The 15,752-nt window shown below is 27.1% G+C and overlaps 3 protein-coding genes across 3 annotated transcripts; 1 reads left to right on the top strand and 2 right to left on the bottom strand.

The window, feature by feature from the left end:
• Window positions 1-64: 64 nt before the first annotated feature.
• Zc3h3 (zinc finger CCCH domain-containing protein 3) lies at window positions 65-3,193 on the top strand. Its single transcript, XM_074247126.1, has 6 exons — window positions 65-1,256; window positions 1,321-1,421; window positions 1,528-1,717; window positions 1,950-2,108; window positions 2,193-2,388; window positions 2,562-3,193. Exons 1-6 carry the CDS (start codon window positions 247-249, stop codon window positions 3,039-3,041), a joined length of 2,136 nt encoding a protein of 711 aa, XP_074103227.1. The 5' UTR covers window positions 65-246; the 3' UTR covers window positions 3,042-3,193.
• A 1,341-nt stretch (window positions 3,194-4,534) lies between these two features.
• LOC141530174 (uncharacterized) lies at window positions 4,535-7,972 on the bottom strand. Its single transcript, XM_074247129.1, has 5 exons — window positions 7,500-7,972; window positions 7,189-7,350; window positions 5,905-6,112; window positions 5,533-5,728; window positions 4,535-4,864 (listed from the first exon to the last, which is right to left on the bottom strand). The coding sequence occupies exons 1-5, from the start codon at window positions 7,680-7,682 to the stop codon at window positions 4,672-4,674; spliced, it is 942 nt and encodes a 313-aa protein (XP_074103230.1). The 5' UTR covers window positions 7,683-7,972; the 3' UTR covers window positions 4,535-4,671.
• Window positions 7,973-9,293: 1,321 nt separating this feature from the next.
• On the bottom strand, window positions 9,294-15,607 carry Fax (failed axon connections). The gene is made up of 5 exons (XM_074247192.1): window positions 15,401-15,607; window positions 14,736-15,133; window positions 12,212-12,550; window positions 11,933-12,070; window positions 9,294-11,841 (listed from the first exon to the last, which is right to left on the bottom strand). The coding sequence occupies exons 2-5, from the start codon at window positions 15,075-15,077 to the stop codon at window positions 11,485-11,487; spliced, it is 1,176 nt and encodes a 391-aa protein (XP_074103293.1). The 5' UTR covers window positions 15,078-15,133; window positions 15,401-15,607; the 3' UTR covers window positions 9,294-11,484.
• Window positions 15,608-15,752: the final 145 nt, after the last annotated feature.

The raw sequence follows: 15,752 nt of genomic DNA, 5'->3' as shown, positions 1-15,752 counted from the left end.
ATGAATCATACATATCAGCCATCTTCAGTTCGTTTTTAAGCTCCAGCTGACTGCGTTTTTTTCCGCACTTCACAGTAATAAGTAATAACAAAGGAATAGTGTCCATTACTCAAAGCTAATATCTCACAATGTGTATTTTAATTAAATAGTGCTTTTATTAATTAATTGATCGTTTTGATTATTTTTAGATTTTATTTTTTATAAGAAGTATTTTAATTAAAAAGTGAAACGATCAAAATTTTCAAGATGCCAAGCGAAGTCAACAAGCCGTGTATTTATATAAATCCGTCTTTCAATATTCCTCAGAAAAATAATATTCACATAAATCCAAATGTACAATTGAACGTCGCCATCCACGTTAATCCTAAAATGGTTAACGCACTGTCTGCAACACAGCTGAGTAAATTAAATCAACAAAAAACTTATAACCAACAACAAACGCAACAAACTATTGGACAATCTAGTTACATTAAAAGTGTACCGAATTTATCTAGTAGTGGTTCAAAATTAAATGTCCAAAAATCAGTTTATATTAATCCAAAATTAATGCAACAATTAAATCCTGTACCTGATGTACAGAAACCACCAATTACTCCAATTTCATCAAAATTTGTTAGCAAAAGAACTTTGGTATCGAAAAATAAAATTATTAATAGTCATACTATTGTTAATTATGAAAACAATAGAAATGTTTTAGTTAATAATGCCAATAAAAGAGTTTTTATTAATTCTAGTAATAAAAGTTTAAATAATATCAATAACAAAAGTTGGAAAAATACTAATAAAAGTATTAATAATTTAACTACCAAAAGTATAACTATTAAGAAAAGTTCGCCGTCATTAGTTTCGATATCAAAGCGTAAATTAATTCGTATTAAACCGGCAACAAAATTATCGTTAAATAATTCGCATGTACTTAAAAAAAGTCCGGTGTTACTCAAAAAATCCCCTATGAAATTATATAGTTCAGAGGGAGTTAGTAGAACTATTTTGTGCAGTCCAATTACCAAATCTTTTAAATTAAACAATTTAGAGTCTACTAAAAAAATAACATCCCCGGGAACCAAGTCTCTTAAGTTGAATAACTCGAATAAGTATAAAAAAATAAATGTACGTTCAGTTGCAAGTACGAGCACGATTAGAGTGAAAAGTGCGATAGGATCGTCTTCGGGTAATAAATACAAAATAGATAGGACCAAAACAGAGAAGAAAAAGACGACAGTTAGAAAAAGTCGAGTAGTAAGATGCAAACCCAGGTAAATAATGGTTTATATTTGAGTATGTTGTAATTTTATTTATTTACAGAGTTTTGTTTTTTAGGTCTACAAATACGAATTTAATTAAAATTGATGGAGTGATGTATAAGTCATCAAAGTCACAACTTGTTAAAAGCAGTGCCAGTAGTCAATCTACTATATCGAGTAAAATTTTTAACATTTATTTTTTTACTTTTATTATTCTATTTTAGGATTTTTTTTCTAATTATTTTTAACGCTACAATTTAATTATTTAATTTCATTATTGCAGAGAAATTCAATACTGTTAATTTTAATCGAAATAGATTAAATAATTCTCGTAGCAAAAATATCTATAGGCAAATAAAGTCTAACAGCAAGATAGTAAATTTAAAAAGTATCAGTACAAAAGTAATTTTCAATAAAGACTCGGCTACAACTACGACGCTCTTACAACGCTCTAATTACAAACATTTTTTGAGGTAATTATTATTTTATTATTAAAAATTACATTTTCATAAATTGATAGTAATACAGAAAGTAGCAGTTATCCGAAATATATTTATTTTAAATAAAATTAAAAAACATGTAAAAATTGTTTTAAATTCATTGAAATTTTTTTTTTTTCAATAAATTTGAAAATTTTTGGATGAGTATTACTTTTAGTACCATAAATAGACAATTACTAATTAAAATTTTTTATTTTGTCACTAGTAATCGAGCGAAGCAAAAATCAATCCAAATTTTGCGACACAAAATGTCAAAAAATAATCAACCTTGCTTGCTCTTCCAACGTTTCGGATTTTGTGCTAAATTCAATGAAGGAACTTGTTCCAAAGTACATGACAAAAAACAAGTAGCCCTTTGTAAAAAGTGCGTTTTTTCAATTACAAATTATTAAATTTCCAATACAATAACATTACATACATTTAAACACTAACAATTCAAAATTTATAGCTTTCTTCAAGGTAATTGTCTTGTTGACAATTGTCGTCTTTCTCACGATGTTGGTCCAGAAAAAATGCCAACGTGTAAATATTTTTTGGATGGATGCTGTGTTCGCGATTCATGCCAATACCTTCACGTAAAAGTATCTGCAAACACTCCCATTTGTATTCCATTTTTACAAGGATACTGTGAAAAGGGTGACAAGGTAATATACTCTTATACAATTTACATATTTTTTTTTTTTTTTTTTATATATACAATTTATCATAACAATTTAAATCTCCACTTTAAAGTACTTATTTTTTTAATTCAATGGAAGATTACTGTAAAATTTAAATATTCATGATATTTTTTCTGTCTCAATTTATTTATTCACAGTGCAAACAGCGGCATACAAACATTTGTCCTGAATTTGAAAAAACAGAAAAATGTTCAAAAGGTAAGAAATGTCCTTATCCTCATAAATCCTCAACGTCGGCACAAAAACAAAAAATATATAATAAGAAAAAGTGTAAAGCCACAATCACCTTCAGTACGCAAACGGGTGTTGATAACGAAAAATCAGATGTTTATTCGTCTTTCAACTTATTACCGATTCACGATGATAACAAAAAACGTTATTACGATAATGATGATTGTTTGGACGAGATATTGGCGGCTAAAAGAATAAAAATAAATACTATGAAATCCGTAATGTCTGGTTCGGAACAAAATCATCCATCAGTAGCACTTGATTCATCTGTTGTCACTGATAATAATGCACACCAGCAATCAGATAAATCCTCACAGCCTGATAGTCAAAATTTACAATTTAAAAGGCCACTGATCGGACCTTTACCTGCTTATATTCCTATTTGATGATCATTTCATTTAGTATTACAATTATTATTTTATCTTTTTTTCGCTTATCGTAGGTCTCATTACTGTTAATTAATTGATAAGTAGGCAATGATTATTATTAATAATAAGATGTACAAATTTATAATAAATAAAGAAATTTTTTTAAGTGAGCTAGAGTGTTAATACATCTCTTCCTTAATTATACCTATAAGTTTTAATTATTATCTATTAATTAGCTTTTAGTCAATTATTTTTATGCGGCGATTTGGCTAGAATTGAACAAGTCTATACATGAGATTTTTTTTTAATATCAAGGAATCAATGCAGAAATATATATTCAGATTTTTTTAAACATTTTTGTTTTAATTCCTCAATTTTAATTAAATTAGCTAGGGAATGTTTTACTGAAATTATTTCTACCGTGCTTGAGAAAAGTTACAGCATGCATTATTAATTTTAAATTTATTGGAAGTAGAAAATTTTATTTTCCTGTATTAATAATCTCACTCTTTGCTATTAAGATAAAAATTAAAATAAAAAATTTCCATTCAAATCTTATTCTAAAAATTTAAAAACATAAAAAACTTTCGGCATATTTTATATTTTAAGATAGATCCTTATTTACTAGAGGTGTAATAAGTAATTATTAATAGATAAATGTGCAATTTCAGTACAACATCCCTTAAAACTTTAAATATATAAATTCAATAGTCAACATTTATTTAAATCTGTGCATCGATAAAGCATTTTTTAATTCGAATAGTGAGAATGAGTTATTAAAGAACTACTAACCAATTGGAAGTTTCAAGATTTCCGTCATTCTAGACGTACATATCACACTAAAATTGTTCCTAAATTATTATCGTAACAATTTAATACAAGACCGATTGATCTAAATAATACTAATTGATATGACTATTCATAATTTAAATGGTCATGCCTAAAAGACATTGGACATTATTAATGCGATTTTATCACATTAATTATTTTAAATAAACATTAAATTTTCACACTTTTTTAATTCTTCAATTTGATTAAATTTTTTGGAAGAAGTTGGAAGTATGGGTGCTCTTATTATTATTTTTTTTTTTTTTTTTTCCACTTGGCACCTACTTTTATTGAGATGTATCTTATTTGTATTGATCATTGGCAATCGAAGTTATTTGCGCAATTTAATTAATATTTAAGTTGGTTCTAATATTAATGTATATAGAATAAATCTTTTTGTATATCATGTCGTAAAAAGATTTTCGATTGTTGTCGTTTAAATTAATCGTTGAAGTGGACAGTTAATTATTATAAATTACTGTTGATTATCCGTGTAAATAAATGACTTAATACATTTTAAAAATACAAAACAATTAATAATTAGTTAATAAAATTTAAATATAAAAAAATAATTATTAATACGAGTATAAAAAATAAAGTTATCATCGTTATTTATAAATAAGTTGTCGATGTTAGATGATAGTAAATAAAATTGTGCGTAATTAGAAATAAAAATAAGGGTATACATTTGTATACAAAATAAATTTAATTTGAAATTAAAAACTCTTAACAAGCTTTTAAAAACTCATAAAATAAAAATTTATATATTCGTTAATAAGCACGCCAGGAATCGCAGCTGATACCTGACGTGGGCTTATAGCTACGTGGACGCAGCGAGGCTAATCGATGTTGATTCTGTGACGGCTGATCGTGGTTTTACGTCTAATGAATTGTATATTGGAAACTCGCAACACAGCAAAAATTTCATAAAACCAGGTACTTCTCTGTAAATTGCTGCTGGTATTGGAATCAGTGGTGATGTTGATTGTTTGTATTGTCTGTACTCTGCATTGCTGGTTACAGAAATATATTTTATTTAATTATTAATTATTAATTTTATCAATTCAAGTAACTTTGTAAGGTTTAACTGTTTTTAAAAAATATTTAATTGTAAAAATTGAGAGTGTGAAATTATTAAATTGAGGGAAGAAATGTAATTATGAGTGTAAATTTGGTCATTATGATTAAAGATTAAAGATTAATGAGAGTTAATTCAGCAGATTTCAGACAACTAATTTTTGAGAATTTTTAGATTAATTTTAACTTAATGTTTGTAAAAAACTTAATCTAAAAAATTACATAGAAAAAACTTGTGAAAATTTCCATATGCATTTTTTTATACAATTTCTTCTGTAACAAATAAATTGTTTATAAATTATTAAAAAATTAACAGATGTCTGCTAAATTTACACTCATAAAGATTAAAAATATAGTGTATAGTAGTCTGCAAGAAACTTAATGTAATAGTAACATGTGTGATAACACAAAGTGATTAAAACCATGTAAAATGTTGTATGGAAAATGCAAATGCTCTAAGAGCATGCATTGAAATAAAATATATATAATTATCTCTTGCAATAATGTACGTATGTGATCTGATCAATAAACAATTTACCTTCTATCAAAGTTACCTTCATTGACTTTACTCAAGAAAAAGATAAAAATAATTGTTTATAATTACTCTCGATATCTTTCATCAGAAGCTCGTTCAAGTAACGGCATTCCTGAGAGAAATAGTATTATAAAAGTTGTAAAAATAGGCGACGCTATGACGAACCATTCAAATCCTTCAATAACATTTATTGATATTATGAAAATTCCCCACCAAAGTACTATTTCACCGAAATAGTTTGGATGTCTTGAAATTCCCCACAATCCTAAAACATCGTTAATATTATTTTAGTTTTTCCATGTAAAAAAAAAAATTAGTAATCAATTTTTTAGGAAATTAACAGCAAGAAGTAATTATCAACCAATTTCCATCAATTAATTCTTCACTGCTTGACTTCCAATGACATAAATTGCTAATTTATATTAGTGAAAAATAAATTACCATCATCACACCATTTCCCGTTGTTATGCGGATCCTGCCTAAATGCAAATTTCTGTAAATCGGCGTAAGTTTCAGCCAGCAAACCAATAATAAATAATCCAGTACCAGCGCTATCCAAAGTCGTCATTGTTTTAGGTGCAAAAGGAACTCTGTGACGTGGTGAATTGATAATCATCACCGGAAGACTTACGATGTAAACCCAAAACGCCTAAAATATTAACATTGATACTGATAGTTCTTAATATGTAAATGTATATGTTGAACATTTTATTGGTACGGCTTCAAGTGGCCAAGGTGCTATGTATAAGGATATTATCAGCTGAACAACGTGTAAAAGTGTTAATAAAAGGCTTAAGTACTCCTACATCAGATAATAATTGTGGTGTATTTATACTTTGTAAATCGCTAAAGCTTGTTATCATTCTAGGTCAATTTTTCTTTAAGTACTATGTACAAATCATTCATCATGATATTGAAATTATTAGACAATTGACATTTTTTACAATCTTTTAAAGAGATTTATTTCTTAAGAAAAACTTTTAAAAAATTTAATTTGTAAAAATTAAAAAAAAAAATACCAAAGTAATTTTTTTTAATGATTTATTTTTTAAATAAAACTAAAAAATTTCTAGGTGTTTTGCTAATTTCAGTATCATCAAAATAAATGATACTGAAATTGAAAGACATCTGATAATTTTTTTTAACAAATAAATTAGAGCGAAAAAATTCAATCTTTAAAAGCTCTAAAAAATTATAAATGTAATTTTTTATGAAGCTGAAGTTAGCAGACACTTGACAATTTTTTGATTTTTTTGGAAAAAAAAATTAGACATGGAAAATTATTTATAAAAATCTCATTTATAATTTTTCAGAGTTTCTAAAAATGAAATTTTAAAATAAAATTTTTTTGTTAAAAAAATTCTAAAAATGATCAGATGTCTCTCAATTTCAGTATCATAATTTTTTAAAAATAATTTTCTAAACCTAGTTTATTTTTCAAGAAGTGACTGTTTCATCAAAAATAATAATTATCATAAGAGTGAATTTAACAAATTAAATTAATGCCGATAATATTATTGCAGGAAAATTAAAAAAAAAAAAAAAAAAAAAAAAAAACATTAACTTGAATCAAATAAATTTACTCAAACCAAGAAAAATTTCTTAGTTTAAATATTAAAATCAAGCAGATAAAGTTCTTCAAAATCATTTACTTCATCAAAGTTAATTTTTTTCTGTGTAGGTGTGTGTTAACAAGTCACTGGACATAATACACAAATAGCTTACTTGGAAGGTCCAGAATACAGCAAACCTGATGACATTACTGCGTCTATCATCGAATCTTTTATCACGACCGATTTTTAGTATTCGATATAGCAAATACGACGATAATCTTACCCCCCAAAGACAAACGAATATTGTCACCATTAATTGTCTGCTGTCGTAAACCTAAAATAAAAAATTTAAATTAATAATTTAGTTGATGGTGTTGTCATGAATGAATGAATGAATGAATGAATGAATAAATAAATAAATAAATAGAGCTTGAATGGTATGTGTTATGTAATGATCCATTAATAATAAACATTGCGGCAAACCTTTCCTTCCTGACCGAGGAAAAATGTGAGTAGTGCGATAATTACAAAATTCATTCCACCAGCAAAATCAGTAACCTTGTCCATTTGAAATGTTGCAGCGATTGAAAAAAATATCAACTGCATTCCAATTGTCACTATTGCACTTACTGCAAGATGATCTTCGTCCAAGATTTCCACAGCCATTTTTGGTTAAGATTATTCACAGCAATTAAATGCTTATACTTGTATTTTAATTATTTAAAAAGAGTACCGTAGTTGTCATTGTAAATAAACTCTGATATAAGATTGTGGAAGTCGTAGAGCGTTATTGTGAGTATCGAACGTAGTGATTTTTGATTTTTAATGAATTTTAATATAGATATATTAATATATATGTACAGAACAAGTGTAATACGTAGTTGTCAGTCGGCGAATGAAACGCTTGCTCTTTTTTTATAATATATAGATATTACTTGACTTTTACACTAAAAGTCAAGCTGCACTTGATGTCGTTGTCTATTGCCTCTTATGCTCTGCTCTGCTCATGCTCACGCTAGCATTGTTATCATTTTTGATAAATACTGTATAGTTTGTCTTCTTCTTTGCCTGCTGGCAGTGCTCCGTTCTGGGTTTTTTTTTTTTTATTTATTATTATATAATTTTGTATATTTATATTGAAGTCGATAAATTCAATGTACTTTTTATCATTTACCTCGCTATAAATCGTTTGAAAAAAAGAAATCGTAGTTTGAAAAACTTGAAAAAAATCTTCAATAGAAAATCCAGTTAAAAAGTCAAAAATAATTTTTAATAAATTTAAAATAAAAAAAAATTTTTATTTTATTGTTAAAAACTCTGGGTGCTTGATGTCAATTGTTATAAGTATTTTATTGACATATATTGGTAAAAATAATCATTTTAAAAATATCTTAAATAGAACGAAAAAGTAAAAAAAAAATAGAAATTGAAAAAACATCACTCTGAAAAAATTTGAGTTTGCAAAAAATGTCAAATATTATTGAATTAAAAAAAAATCAATAATGGTAATCATTGTCAGTTTCTATATCAATTTTTTCTAAAAATATAAAAAATAACGATGATAGGTTTGAATATATTTATTTACTTTTTTTTTCCAAAAAGTGCATTTGAAAACAAAAATTATGACACGAAAGTTAGCTGTCACTTGAAAATTTTTTAATTTTTTTTAACAAATAAATTTGCTCCAAAAAATTATTTTTAAAAAATTGCATTTGTAGTTTTTTTTTAATTTCTAGATGTCAATTTTTTTTGCCATAATTTATTTGTTACAAAAATTCTTAAAATTATCAACTATCTTCTAAGTTAATTTTCATACAAAAATTTTGAAAAAAACGTATGAGAGTCAATATAGCAGATAATAATTCATTTTAAAAAATTTTTAAACAAATAAATTATGATAAAAAGAAATAAGAACAAAAGATTGACATCTAGAAAATTAAAAAATTAAAAAATGCAGTTTTTCAGAATTAATTTTTCGGAGCAAATTTATTTAATAAAAAAAATAAAACAATCTTTTATTACATTCGGTGTAACGAATAATTGTGTTAGAATTTATTGGTCTTTTCACCTGATCCTTATTACATATTGTATCTCAAGATCTGAAGTTTTTTTTATTATTACAGAATAAATTTATTTGTTGAAATAAAAAAATAAAAAAAAAATGTTGGATATTTTCAGTATCTATTATTAATACTGATGTTTATAAGAAATATCTAAAGTTAAATAACTAAAAGTTAAAAGAAAAAGAGGGACACTGTAAAAGAAACAAACAAAAAATTATTTATAAACACAGTTTATTTTTTTTTTTTTTTGCATGATACAATAAATGATGGTGTAATAATGACAGTGAAATACATAGCACTGAGTATAAACCGAAATTTAACTCACATTGAATTATTCTAATGTTTATTATATATTAATCGTTAGACTATTTTGTTTGTATTTCAATTCATTTTCTCCGTACAGAATGCAAGTCCGATTGAAGCGAGTAGTCATTATTCTCTTTAAAAAAAAAATTACAATTATAATAATAATAATCATAATAATTAATACAATAATAGTAATTAATAATAATAAAGTCTTATGGTATCCCGCAAGTGCCACGTCACGAAAATTATTTCTTAGAACAAAGTTAATATCAATCATTCACTTTCAATATCAAAGACATGGTATTTTTATAAAAAAAAGTTCACTAGCTGGCAAACTAAATATAAAAATTGTCATGATTGTTTTATTAATTGTTAAGCATTATTTATTGAGTATAAAAATTATCAAAGTATTGTTTGGTAAGTCAATATATTGAAATAAAGTGTTGAAGCTTAATTGTGCATATAAAACACTGCTTAAGCCGTTGTTTGCACCAAAAAAAAAAAAAAAAAAATTTTTTTTACATAATGAGATTCGTCATGAATAATAAAATAATATTAATTAATAATAATTACGTAAGTCAAGTAATGTATAAAAAAGATGAATTTGATTTTATATAATCATAATGAATCTAATGCTTAATGAATACATCGTAAAAAATATACATATAAAAAAAATCTACGACTAAAAAAAGGAATGACGATGACAATGAATTAAATTATTTAATATAAATTGTTATTTTTTTTTTTTTTTTTTTTTTTTTTTTTTTTTTTTCCCATTTGTTCGATTATAAATGCAACACCGGCATACAAAAGTGAAAGCGTTTTTTTTTCGTTGCGCTTAAAAAATTTTGCATGAATATCAATTATATTATTTTATTATTTTTTTTAATTTACTTCATTATTTTTACTTCTTTGTGGTATTTATTTATTTAACTTTAATTATAATGTACTGAAATGCTTATTGTACTTTAATGACGTCATGGATTTAGTTTTTTTTTAACTAACACTATTCAATAAATTTTGAATTGATTAGAATATGACGCATGCAATTGATTAATAATACAGTCATTTTATCGTAACTTTTTAGCTTTATTATTTATATCACAAATTTATTATGACTTTTATGAATGAATCTTGATTCGTTAATCGCAAAATGACAAATTATCGATACGATTTTTTTTCATATTTTTAAATTTAAATTATCATTATTATTATTTGTTCGTTTGTTATTTTTGAGCTGCTGCACTCATCGTTATTTGCATACATGTAACGGTACTTGTTCTTTTTTATTTCGTTTATTATTTCATTTCCGTTTATTTCATTTTATTTTTCATTTCCACCATCAGCGCATGACTGATTATTGGTCAAAGAGAGCTCTAACTAATAACTATTAATTTATTTTTATTTTTTCATCATTTTTTTTTCTCATTCTTTATCTTTACTCCATAACAACCCTAATTTACGAGTTTTCATTTCATTATTATTAGTATTATTATTACTAATTCATCATTAAAATCAATATATGTCATGATAATTATTTTAAAAATGATTGTATCAAAATAATCAAATTGTAACGTAATATTTATCAGATATGAATTGTGTACATTAATATTAAGCTTAATTAAAAAAATAAAACTTAAAACCTAAATAATCATTTAAAATAATTAAAAAAAAAAAAAAAAAATGTATATATATATATATTCCAAACGTATGGCAAATCTATTGCAGTTCTTATATTGCGTGTTTGAACACGATTGATCTATCAATATCCAAACATTACTACAATAAAATCATGTAAAGTGAAGAGAATTTAAACGCTTTCTCGTAAAATAAAAAGTAAAGTAAAAAATTTAATATAAAACGATATCAATACTATATATGATTTTTTATATATAATATATATTATATATTTATATATAAAAAAAAAGGATACAAGCAGAAATTATATTCCTTCATAATCCTGCTTTCTTATACATATAATTTTCCTATATTCAGCGTCGCATTATATCAATTTCTTTGACTCGTCTTACCACCGCTTACAATTATCAATTAAAAATTTTATGTGATTTATTGGTTTAATACATAAATTAATAAACCATTTATTTTTCCTCTACTCTCTCTTCTTTTTCCTTGTTCTCAACTTCCTTATCTTTCTCGGCTTCCTTTTCTTTCTCAACTTTTTCTTCATCACTCTCCTTACCTTCCTTGGAGTCCTTGGACTCTTTCTTTTCCTCCTTGCTCTCCTTGGTTTCCTCCTTGGGTGGTTTTGGCAAATGAGTATTCAGATCCAGTGTATTACAAATTTCATCCCAGTCTGGGAAGCATCGTTCCTTCATACGTGAACAGTGTCCAACTAAATTCGGGCAGTTGTCTTGCATAAAGTCTCTCAATGCGTAAGGAACAGACTTTTCAATGTACAAGATTTGTGCAAGATGAGCAAATGCTACAACATCCAGCTATAAAAATAAAAAAAAAAAAAATAAATAAATAAATAAATATTTAAAAAAAATAAGATTAATAAATGATAAAATAAAAATATATACTAACAGTAGTAGGCTCGTCGCCAAAGAAAAATGGTTTATCGGCAAGCAACTCAGAGAGAGCTTTAAGATCATCACAACCAAATTGAGTTATTTCTTCATTAGTATGGACTCCCAATCCCTGAGCTTTCACTTTCTTTGCGCACTGGAATAATAATTAATAAATAATAAATATATAATTATATATTATAATTAATCGACCCAATTTTTAACTCCTATATAAGTTAATCCCATTAATTAATATTCATGATGATGATTAATCGCAAATAAAATAGTAAAGCAGTACCTTTCGTGAATAGCCAATCTTGAAGAAGAGAGCGAGAATTCCATTGGGCAAACGTGAACCCAAAGCATTTTGTAAATTAACACGATATCCTTTAAGAGTCGCGTCGGTGTTCTTGGCACGCCACGAGGTAACCACCCACACCAGATGATTTTCAATCATTGAGATCATTGCGTGAGATATTATACGCTGTTCATTAGTAAGATTAGCATCCAGGTCTTTGTGGAATTTTTGGCTCAATTCGCGAATAATAATCGTGCTATCTGGAATCTCTGTCCCATCCAATTCAATAAATGGCAGCTGGCCTTTCTTCGAACGGAATTTCATTTTATGATCGACATTCTGAAATTGAAATTATTAAAAAAAATTAATAAAATAAAATAAAATTAAAATGTATATTTTTACAGATAAATTATCATAAGCATAATACTAATAAAACTAAATTGAAATTTTTCATCTCTTTAATCAATAATTCAAGTAATTTTATCATCAGAGAGGATGAATAAAAATTCTCGCTCTATTAAATATATTTTTATCTTTAAATGTATTTTTAGTGCGTGTGGATGTAATTGTAAATTACACACGTCCTGTGATTGTTAAATGTGAATAGTTGTATTGAAATTTCGCCATTTAATCGAGAAAAAGAATTTAATTCGCGTATTACAGAGTATGTACCGAGTACAGAGAGCTGAGAGCCAGAGAAGAGAAGAGAAGGAAGGGTGCGTGGGGGATAAAAGTGTATTATATATGTAGTGAGAGCAAGAGAGAAATTGAGGAAGGCCGATGAACTCATGGTAGACAGCTTCCGTTGCTTAGCAACATCCCCGCCACTTTCGGCTCCGGAGTTGCCATCAACGTAGTTGTTATCGTTGTACTGTGCACTAGTATTGATCGTGGGGGCACCACTTCGTGACCGCTATGTGCTCCCTCATTCATTTAAGCATTCAAAAAAAAAATAACATAAAAAGAAATGAAAAATACATTAGGGACTGAGAATCTTCTTAAACCCATACAAAATAACTCGCTCAATACAAATTATATAATTACTGAAAATAAAATTTAAATTCCCACCCATAATTAAAAAAAAAAAAAAAAATTTAATATTGCAAACTCAACAAAAGAATGGACAATATTTATAAATCTATATCTTAAAAATTTATCTCAACAGTTAATTAGTCATTTCTTCATTACGTCACCACTTGGCGTCAATTAATGATAAATGAACTACTTAATAAATGTAATTTACTACTGGAAGTTCAGGCTTCAGGATGAAGAAAACGATAATAACGAGCAGGATGATTATGATGATGATAATCGTGGCGTGGTCATTCATAGCATGACTGTACAAAATAAATTTAATTAACTTATTGAATGATTTGTTTTAATAATGACAGAAAGGAGCTTGTTAAAGTTAACAACCCGAGCTGTTGCCGAGTAGATTCGATGAATTGGCGATGAAATATATACCCCATTAGAGATTAAAAATAAAGCTATTTCAAACACTGCGTACGTTAACAACACAAAAAGGAGCGACGAGTGTGTGAGAAAGAAATAAAAAAAAAAAAAAAAAGGAGAACAGACGTGACTGTTAAACGAATGAATTGATCATTCAACAAGGGACGTACACTGATTACAGATAATTTAATATATACAAATAACAACTTTAACATAAATAAATTTAAAAAAAAAAAAAAAAAAAAGTAAGAATGATAATAGTGAAAATAATGAAGAAAGCGTCACTTGTTGCTCTGAAATGATAATATAACTCGATTGTTACGAGAAGTTGACAGTTTTGCAACATTTAAATCTAGAGAATAGACGACATAGTACAGTTGAGTAAAAGCTATGGATAACTTCAGTAGTAATACTCTCTCTATATATGGCATCAATGCATACAATAGCCAACTTTTTTTTTCTTTCTTCACTCGAATGGAAGGGATGTAATGCATATACATCCTTACTTATACTTAAATATACATTTACAACTACGTATATAGATGTAGATATATTTTGCTGAATGTACGGATGTATGTATAATATCGTTCTCTTCAACAAACAGAGCGATGCTTTGTTCTCTTTTAACTTATGTTAGTTTCTAATATGCAAGTGAGAAAGTTTTAAACTTCCAAAGCAGCTTTATTTTAAAAATGAGTTATTATATGTTTTATTAAGCCAGGGCAGCCCACTCAAGACTCGAGGTAATCCTTATGGAATGCTGGACGGACCTTTCCATAAGGATCTATAAAAAGCTCACCAGCAGTCTACTCCGGACATATTAAAATGGGAGGGTGACGACGATGCGTCAAGGATGCCTAGCGGGAGGTAAAGTAAGAATGGCGTCCTCTACTCGATCCAATGCCCAAATAATAATTCGATGTTAGAGCACGTTTTTTTTTTTTTTTGCAAACATTTAAATACAGCAAACCTCTAAAATTACTTTTTTCACACAAAAATGTTGTTAATATTAATTGCAAAAAATAAATTGTACTAAAAGAGTACAGCAAAAAAAATATATGTATAAATTTACCTCGTATTTAACGTCATTGAGCCGCAACCATGTTTCGACTTTGAGACAGTAGGGCGAGATAGATGGTATTACCGGAGTACGAGAAAACTGATAAAGATAAACGGTGTCCTTATCGTAATTAGTTTTGTGGACGGTCGCAGATTTCATGGCGTTTTCATCCGTGGCTGGGGTTTCTTCTTTCTTCTCGTTTTCCATTTTTTCAGTGGGCTTTTCATCATCACCTTGCTGCTGCTTATTATCTGGTGGCGTCTCCTCATTCAATGCTGCTTTCATGTCTTTAACTTCTTTATTTTCCTTCTCACCTACTGCCGTGTTATTTTCGGCTTCCGTTAGTACAGTCATTGTTAATTACTTATTATTTATAACAATAATCTTTAACTTTAAACGTAAATCCTCTTCTGCTCCAACAATTAAATATTTATTTCAATATATATATATATATATATATATATATATATATATCTATCTATATATATATATATATATATATATATATATATATATATATATATATATATCTATAATATATAAATAAATTTAGGTATTATTAATTAATAAATGAATTAATCAATAATAAATTAAATATTAATTTATAATAATGTAGAGCGTGATAAAATAATGGAGTTAAAAACTGCACACTGCACGAAATGTCGATGGATACTGACTGGTCAGAGTTTGTCTGATAGAAGTGTCGAGTTTCACAGTGAACAGAATACTGAAATACTGGATATCGGACTGGATATTGGAGTGTGCTGGCTGGATGTAATGGGTGACTGTGTGCTAGCTGGATGCGTGCTTGCCGGCCGGTATATTACTCAGTTTCTCAAGTACTGCACACCATCACTACTTATCTTCTCTCCGTGCTCTCCCTATATCCATATACAAAATTTAATATACAGTAAACTCAATACTCACCCGATTTACACAATGGTGGTAGAGATTTTGTTAAATGTACGCATGCGTGTGCGCCACACCCCATAGCATGTCCGCCATTTGTGTGGTAAATTTCTGTTGGGG

This window comes from Cotesia typhae, unplaced genomic scaffold (assembly GCF_013202065.1).
Source record: "Cotesia typhae breed Kobodo isofemale line unplaced genomic scaffold, CoteBio_Ctyphae contig_48, whole genome shotgun sequence".
Taxonomy (NCBI): domain Eukaryota; kingdom Metazoa; phylum Arthropoda; class Insecta; order Hymenoptera; family Braconidae; genus Cotesia; species Cotesia typhae.
Note: the sequence above shows the minus strand (reverse complement) of the source record. Positions and strands in the feature narration are given on the sequence as shown.